The 8,803-nt window shown below is 41.5% G+C and overlaps 1 protein-coding gene across 1 annotated transcript in view; it reads left to right on the top strand.

Annotated features, from left to right (window-relative positions):
* The window catches only part of Dnajb11 (DnaJ heat shock protein family (Hsp40) member B11), a 15,212-nt gene extending 9,018 nt beyond the window's left edge, over positions 1 to 6,194 (top strand). Inside the window, exons 4-10 of the mRNA XM_008823636.3 lie at positions 288 to 420; positions 1,629 to 1,771; positions 2,236 to 2,318; positions 3,159 to 3,216; positions 4,355 to 4,466; positions 4,882 to 5,041; positions 5,756 to 6,194. Coding sequence (XP_008821858.1) covers positions 288 to 420; positions 1,629 to 1,771; positions 2,236 to 2,318; positions 3,159 to 3,216; positions 4,355 to 4,466; positions 4,882 to 5,041; positions 5,756 to 5,820 — 754 coding nt within the window. The 3' untranslated portion in view covers positions 5,821 to 6,194. The remainder of the gene's footprint in view (positions 1 to 287; positions 421 to 1,628; positions 1,772 to 2,235; positions 2,319 to 3,158; positions 3,217 to 4,354; positions 4,467 to 4,881; positions 5,042 to 5,755) is intronic.
* Positions 6,195 to 8,803: the final 2,609 nt, after the last annotated feature.

Raw genomic sequence — 8,803 nt, forward strand, 5'->3', positions numbered from 1 at the left:
TCTAGCATTGAATTCATTGGTATTCTGTGTGTAAATCCATATACTATTATATGTGGATTATATTGTATTATGGAGTAAAGTTTTTTGTAGCATGCAGCAATATAGTTGCAATGTACTTGACATGTAAATTAAAATTTTCATATAATATTTAACTCCAATGTATTAAAAATGTGTATTCTGTATAGTATATTGGTAGGAAACAATGTTTTATCAATGTAAAGAAAATTAAGTCATTGGGAGACATAAACTCAAGTTCCTTTTCCTGATTAATTTACCTTCCTTCATAGCTTCTTTGGAGATTTTGGTTTCATGTTTGGAGGAACCCCTCGTCAGCAAGACAGAAATATTCCAAGAGGAAGTGACATCATTGTAGATCTAGAAGTCACTTTGGAAGAAGTGTATGCGGGAAATTTTGTGGAAGTAAGTTCAAATGATACATCTGTTTATATTGACTGCTAGACTGTATACTTCGACTAAAAATAAGAGACTGAAACTAAGAGATTTTACTGTACTTTCTCTGTCTTTTAGAGACTGTGAGGAAATGACTGGCATAGAACTGAATTAATCACACTCCTTAGTTCATAATATTCATTGTTTCACAGACTGAACTCACCTAGCCCAAGAACTAAAACACCACCATGACTTCGTCTGCTACATGCTACATCCCTGTCCATCCCCTCACTTCATAGTATTATTCCTTTGCTGTTCTAGTTTATTATATACACATAAATACCTAAATAATGTATTTTTATTATTTTTGAGTTTGTAAAAATGGCATATTCATTATCTTTTGGGCAGACTTATTGCTATGATTTTACTAGGAGTCATTTTTGTTGTTTGTGTGTAGCTGGATAAAGTTTCATTGTGTTTGACTAATATATTATTGTTGCTATAATTAATTCTGTTGGCCTGGGTTTTCATATGTTGATAGATTCTAAGAGATTTTTCTCCAAGCATTTGTGTCACTCTGCTATAATGAGCATGTTATTTTGAGATTAGGTTTTGTTTTGTTAGATCGGGTCTCCTGTAGCCCAGGCTGGCCACAGACTCGCTGTGTAGCTGAGGCCATGTCTTTATATGGATCAATTTCATGTATGTAGGGAATCAGATGTTTGACTGCAGTCAGCTGCAAAGAGATGTCTGTTGTCTGTTCCATTGTTAGAGTGAATGGTGATAGCAGTGGGAATTAATCTTGGATTGAGTTGCCTGAAACAAAGACATGCTTTTGGTACGTTACTTGTAGAATTAGATAGTAGCCACATAGCAGCTTTTGAGCACCGTGGTTTGTTTTTCAGGGGTCAGGTATCTAAAAAGATGAACTCTATGCTGTATGAACACTTTAATGCAGTAGCGCCTAGTTGTGTCTTGGAAATGCTGGTGTCACACACCTTAGTTTGGGATCTCATTTTATTCATCTCTGTTTCTCCAGCGGAGGATTGGGATTGGAGTCGTGTTACTGTTAGGTTTGCTTCGTTCCTGTATGGGGGTTGAATTGCACACCTCAGAGTATTGTCAGCTTTAGGTTTCCCTGAGAGATAACCGGCAGAGAATGGGAAGTTCCAGACTAGGGATGCATGCAGAGCACTCCTCCGCTGAGGAAACTAAAGCCTGTTTTGTGTCCTTCTCAGGTAGTTAGAAACAAGCCTGTAGCCAGGCAGGCTCCGGGCAAGCGGAAATGCAACTGTCGGCAGGAGATGCGAACCACACAGCTGGGCCCAGGCCGCTTCCAGATGACCCAGGAGGTGGTTTGTGACGAGTGCCCTAATGTCAAGTAAGTGAAAGCCCCTCTATGGGTTTCAAGAAACACTTGAATTCTCTCATTTGTCTAACAAAATTCCAGTCATCTGTACCTAGCTTTCCCTTCCACAACCTTGTCCCATCAAAGGATTCAGCAAAAACGTGCATTTAAATTTTTTTCCTGAAGTGCTTTTTTCCTGAGTATCTCCTTTTCTGTTTCTGAACTAATAAGCAGCACCTTTTATTTACGAACTATACTTGACAAATGTGTTTGCTTTCTTCCAGCTGGACTATGAGAACAATGTTGTAGTTTATGTAGCATATAGTAGCTCTGCTCTGAGTTTTGATATCAAGAATATATGCACTGGCCCCACATAGCCTTGTCAAGTATAAGCATAGTATTGTCTTCCAAGAAAAAAACTGATGTAATGATAAAACGTATTATATCGGGGGTTTAGTTAGTATTTTCTTTCCCCTTTTTAATTCCCTTTGTCTCAGACTAGTGAATGAAGAACGAACACTGGAAGTAGAAATTGAACCTGGGGTGAGAGACAGCATGGAGTACCCCTTCATTGGAGAAGGTGAGACACTGATGTTTTCATTCTACCTCTGTTCTGCTTGCTGATGAACACCTCTGGCCTCTGCTTCATTCTCATAATTGAGTGTGTAATGTCTAACTGTCTTCAGCCGAGGTCAGACTCAAGAAAGCCTCTTATGACCAGCATGCTTGGCAACCTGAAGCCTCAGCATTACTGTTTACCCTTTGAAAAGCATGGCCTAGGTTAGGTAGCATGAGTGTTATCAAAATTCAGTGTTGAAAGAAAAATTCGGCGATGAAAGGAGATAACGTAGCTTTAGTTAGAGCATTAGTAAAATAATCTCAGACCTCACCTTTGAACTTAATTTAAAATTCCAAAAGAAAACTTGTAAGACTTCAGGTATAGGAAACAAATGAATCTTTTTCTTTAGGAAACAGGTCAAAGTGTTCATTGCTGTGCCTGAAGCACAGGTGCTCTTTAATCATAAGTTAAACCTTGGTATAAACAGACAGAGACACTGCCCTCCCAGACAGACTTAACAGAGTCAAGGCATGAGGCAGCAGATTTTTAAAAAATTCGGGGCTGGAGAGATGGTTCAGCGGTTAAGAACCCTGGCTGTTCTTGCAGAAGACCTGGGTTCGAATCCCAGCACTGACATGGCAGCTAACAGCTGTCCTAACTCCAGTTCCAGGGGATCCGACAGCCTCTTCTGACCTCCGTGGGCATTGCACAACATGGGTTCACTGACCTACATGCAGGGAATATACACATACACATAAAATAAAAATAATAAAATAAATGAAAAAAATCCCTGAACTGCCACATAAATTTGTTGTGTTTGACTTGTGTGACTTCTGGTATTCTTTGATCTGTTCTTACCAGGTGAACCCCATGTGGATGGGGAGCCCGGGGATTTACGGTTCCGAATTAAAGTTGTCAAGTAAGTCATCAGTTTCAGAAGCCATCTCTTTTGCTTGTGTAATTATGGGGATAATGCATCTAGACCTTTTCCCTTGTTTCATGCCTACAATATAAGTAATTATTTGTAACTCTGTGACAATACTGAAAATTTGGGATTAGCCTTAAGCTTAGTTATTTATTACTTAGGGTTTATAAATTCAAAAGCTATCAGGAGAAAGTCAGTGAGAATTGAAAGGAGGGCTGAGCTTGTGCTTCAGTTGGTAGAGTGTTTGCCTGGCATGTACAAAGCCCTGGGATTGGTCCTCCTTACTACATAATCCAGGCTTGGTGGCACATGCCTGTAATCTCAGGGCTCAGGAAGTTGAGGCAGGAAGATAGAGTTTTTCCATAGAAAGGTCTTTCAGTCACAACACTATGCAGTTTCTCAGCATCCATAGGGCTGCTGCTTAAGACTGAAATTTTGACCCAGACCCAGGCTTTATTTATTTTTCTCTCGTTGACTAGTTGGAAACCCAGTGATATTTTTGCATTTAAGGGTTCACTGAAGCCGTTTTTCCCCAGCATCACACAGAAACGGTCCCCCTCTACCTAGGAGTTCTCCCTTTCTGTTCTGTTCATGTTCATGTGCCTTTCCCTGGCTTTTCTTATCTACCTTGTCTTTCTCACCACTTCCATGTGAAACTAGAACAACCTGTGGTGGGGTAGGGATTGGGGGTGAGATAGGATCTCACTGTATATCCCAGGCTGGCCTTATGCTTGTGGTAGTCTGCCTCTGCCTCCCAAGTGACAAGGTTACAGATGTGAGCCACTGCCCGGCCCTAGTCCCTTCTCAAGAGCTCACCTTTGCCTCTCACCTATGCATCCCCATTCCCTTGTAGGCACCTTATCTACTAGACTTGGAGAGCTCAGAAAACCCCTGCTGAGCATTGTCTTTCTTTTCTATAACCTAGTGACTGGTTGTTTGCCTCACAACCATTGACTTCTGCAGACTGTCAGCTCTTTAACAGAGTTTAATAAGATTACATCACTTTATAATTTTGGTTAATGCTATCCACAAAAGCATGTCAAATACTTATTATTTGAAAGACTGTTCATCTTTTTCCAGGGTGTTTGTAACATTTTAAACTCTAGTGATTTTTTTCCTTCTTTGGTTTCAGGCACCGAACATTCGAAAGGAGAGGGGATGATTTGTACACTAATGTGACAATCTCACTAGTTGAGGCTCTGGTTGGCTTTGAAATGGATATCACACACTTGGATGGTCACAAGGTAAATAAACCACCTTTCCTGCTGTTTAAAGTCTTCGTGTGGTTTTAGATCGTTTCATCCACTTCACTCATCTGGTGCCACAGAAAGGCCTTTTTTACTCCCCTGCCTTCTCTCTTCTCTCTGTTGCCGAACATCCAGTAGCAACAATGCTGAGTTGACTGCACGACTTTTGACAATCTTGTTCTGATAGTTTCCACTGGCAAAACTTGTCTTATTTTATTTGCTATGTGTTTGATTTTTCTTTTTATTTGTAAAAGGCTTTCTGTGACTATCATCCTGAGGTTCCCTTTGCTCTTCATCCCCTCTTCTGTGCTGAGCCATGACATTAGCTTTGTGCACTAGTGCTCACTAGAAGCTATGTGATGTAACCAGGGTGTGCTGGGCCTGCTCTGGTCCATTCCTTTTTGCGTCATAGGTACATATTTCCCGGGATAAGATTACCAGGCCAGGAGCCAAGCTATGGAAGAAAGGGGAAGGGCTTCCCAACTTTGACAACAACAACATCAAGGGCTCATTGATAATCACTTTTGATGTGGATTTTCCAAAAGAACAGTTGGCAGAGGAAGCAAAAGAAGGTATGGTGTGTGTGTGTGTGTGTGTGTGTGTGTGTGTGTGTGTGTAGTGTATGCATGTGTGAGTGTGTTGACTATATGAAAACATTGGCAATAAAAGCAACACCCTTCAGTGGCATGAGACATTAACCAGGGAAGCATAGAGATAGGAATGACCTCTCTGTGAAAGCAATAATGCTCTCTGACACTGTTCACTGAAGGCTGTGTGAGCTGGGCTTTGAAACCTAGGGAGTAACATTGTAAGGAAGTGAAGCAGAGTCACGTAAGCAGGCCAAGCTAAAAGGGAAGGTGAGATGTACAGTGGGAGATGGAGGCCGAGAATATCTCTGACTGATTGGAAGCAGCTCCTGGTCCAATATTTTAAATCATAGGAAAAAAAGTGGTGAAAGGTAAGAACTGAAAAAAGGGACAAGAAAGAAGGAGTGACAGATTAGCTGAAGAGATTCTGTTCCCTCTGGTTTACCTGCTCTCACTTCTGGGGCTTTGTGGGGCGTGTTCGTGTAGGGGGCTGAGAAAAAGAGACCAGGGATCATCTCGGACGTGCATGTGCACATGTGTAGCGACGTCCACGTGGGAAGTTGGAAATTAGCTACTGTTGGCTTCGTTCAGATCAGAGGCTGTCCTGCAGACTTGTGAGCCTCTGCATGGAAAGTGCTCTTTAAGCCCCAGGGAAGTCTCATTTTTGTTCATGTGGTTGTTTGCTTTGCTTTTCTTCAGGCATCAAGCAGCTACTCAAACAAGGCTCAGTGCAGAAGATATACAATGGACTGCAAGGGTATTAGGCGTGAATAAAATTGGACTTGGCTGAAATAAGTGAATCGGCGATATTTATTATTTGCAGGATTTTTGTGTGTTTTCGTTATTTTCAATATGCAAGTTTAGCTTAATTTTTTTCTTGATGATCATCATGACATGAATAAGAGGGCTTAAGAATTTGCCTATTTACATTCAGACAAGAATGACCAGCAAAAGGTTAACTAATACCTCTCCCTTTGGGGATACAATGTCTGGTGCTGACGCCCGAGTTTCAAGGAGTAAAGTCTCTGGAGGACTCCAGGAACAGAAGAAGCCGGATAAAGGGTGAGATAACTGTTAGCTGTTTCATCAAAATGCCAACTGGAGAAGTTTTAAATACATTTTGTTATTTTCTTCTCGACTCCTGTTTCTTCTTTTCTGTGAGTTGATGGACTGTTCTCCCATCAAGCAAGATGAACACACGGTGTGTAAGGAATGATGACAGTGCGGGCCCCACTAAATTAAAGTGGTGTCTAACAGTGAAGATCTTGAAGAAGCGAATAGATTATAGACTGAGCCACATGAAGTAAAGGTTGCACAGAGATTGAATTATCTTTGAGAAAACATTTCCTCATTTTCTTTGGGAACAGTAAAATCTGATGTGGATATTTTACTGTTTAAAGTCCTTTTGTATGTATTATCTCAGTTGACTCATAAATAGAAACTCATTAGTTTAGGAACTAGAATTACCACTGGCTCTAGAAGACAAATGTTAAAAATAGAATTGCAGGCCATATTTGTGTCTTCCAGTGGCACTGGATTCAGGCAGTATGTGACCTGAATACACTTGATTTGGAGTTTTGGAGTTCCTTCATTTCCCCCTAAATACATGTTAGTTTAATAGACTTCATACATTTTTGTTGCATATGGAATTGTCTGCAGTTTTTTTTTTTTTTTTTTTTTTTAAAGACACAGGCTCCTTGTAGCCCCAGCTGGCCTGGAACTTGCCCTATAGAACAGGCTGGCCTCAATTTCAGAGATTCCTTGCCTCTGCCTCCCAGTGCTGAGATTAAAGGCATGTGCCACCACACCCGGCTAGTTGAACATTTTTAAGAAATGATTATAAACATCCCGAGCCTTCTCAGAGCCCAAGAAACTTCATCATTATTTGCACTGTCTATCACAGTTTCTAGCACTCAGTTGACTCAGGTGGAGCTGCTCATCCTGGCTAGAGAGATCCCATAAGAGTTATGTTCTCCCATGAAGAAAATGTTACTAGGGTCTCTGTCATTCCTTTTTTATTCATTGCCTAGACTATAAAAAGTTAAAAATACATATATATCCTGGGGCTGGTGAGATGGCTCAGCAGTTAAGAGCACTTGCTGCTCTTACAGAGGACCTAGATTCAATTTCCAGCACCCACAAGGTTGTAATGCAAGTTCTGTCGGCCTCTTCTGGCCTTTTCAGGCACTGCACACGTGATGCAATTATGTGCGGGCAATACATTCACAAAATTATAAAACTATATATCCTTTCATCATCAGATTGGAGGCTTCAGTTACTTTAAGTGCTTTATCTGAGGCATTGGAAAGATTAGTTTCAAAATTTCACGGACTTTATGCCTTATTCACAGACCAGTGTCTGTCTCTAAACTGTAGAGACATGCCATTGTGGGAATGATGGAAGGATCATACCAGGCTCCAAAGAGAATATGCTCAAGTCAGTGCTCTCCAAAGGCTGATCACCACTATTGGTGATTGCCACTAGTAAGCTCACCATAGACTGAAGGTATCGTCTATACAGTGTATTACAAGGGAATTTCTAGGCCAAGAGTGTATGCTACTCAACATGTAAATTCTCAAGCCAGTAGCTTTCATGGTGCAGACTGCAAGATTGAAAACTTGTTCTCTTATTCACTGAGTCCAAATATTAAGGACCTACAATGAGCTAGGTTCTGTCCCAAGTACTTTATAAAGATATGATCAACTTGTAAGAGCCAGAATTTGAGCCTAGGCAACTTGCCTTACAGAAGTATTTAAGCACAGTTCGTAAGTGCAGGAACACTTATAAAAATGGATGCTAGGTAAAGGTGATGGGAGAACTGTCAGTGTCCAGATCAGCAAGGGAAAATTCCATTCAGGGGCCCTCTATAAGGCAGAGAGGTTCCCGGCCCGGAACCGAGTTTAACCTCTGACACCCATTAGGAAGCCACTTAACCTCTCAGAGGCTGTTTTCTCAAAATGAAAGGAGGTGTCTAACTTGAGATTTTATGTTTTTAAGTATGTAGTTTGGCTATTCAAACACTTCATTCTTCCTGCTCCTCAACCATTGGCTAGGAGTTAGATTCCCCACGTGGATTGGTGTTAGTACTCAGAAATCACTGTTTTCAGAAAACAGGATACAGAGTTAAAACCTAGGGGACAGCGAGATCATGCAGTGGGTAAAAGTTCTTGCTGTGCGAGTCTGTGGACCCAACTTCAATCAGAACCTACAAAAACCAGACGCGGTGACCGATGTCTGTGATCCCAGCATTCCTACTGCAAAGATGTGGGGCACAGGAGACTGGGGAAGCTCGCAGGCCAGCGAGCCTGGAGTACAGAGCTTGGCAGTGACAAGAAAGGCCCTGCCTCAGCAAGGTGGAAGGAGAAAGCTGACTCCTGAAAGCTGCTCTTGGACCTCCACACGCACCACGGGTGTCGGGGGTGGGGCGTGGGGTTCCCATGTAACCTAGCTGGCCTCAAACTCACTATGTAGCCAGGGCTGGCCTTGAGCAGAGCCTTCTGTCTCCACCTCCCAAGTGTCCAGGTCCCAGGCATGTACCACCGTGCCTGGTTTCTGAGGAACTGGGCTCTGTGCACGCTGCACAGCACTCTACCAACCGAGCTTCATTCCAGCTCCTTTGCACTGAGTTTTAAACAATAAATTATGAATGCAGAATATAACAATTTTTCTATTTTTACATTAAAATAATATTTTAATCTGGAAAGATAAAGTATAGTATTAAAAAGAAAATACATTATTAAAATTCAC

Source organism: Nannospalax galili, unplaced genomic scaffold (genome assembly GCF_000622305.1).
Source record: "Nannospalax galili isolate Female #2095 unplaced genomic scaffold, S.galili_v1.0 scaffold1349, whole genome shotgun sequence".
Taxonomy (NCBI): domain Eukaryota; kingdom Metazoa; phylum Chordata; class Mammalia; order Rodentia; family Spalacidae; genus Nannospalax; species Nannospalax galili.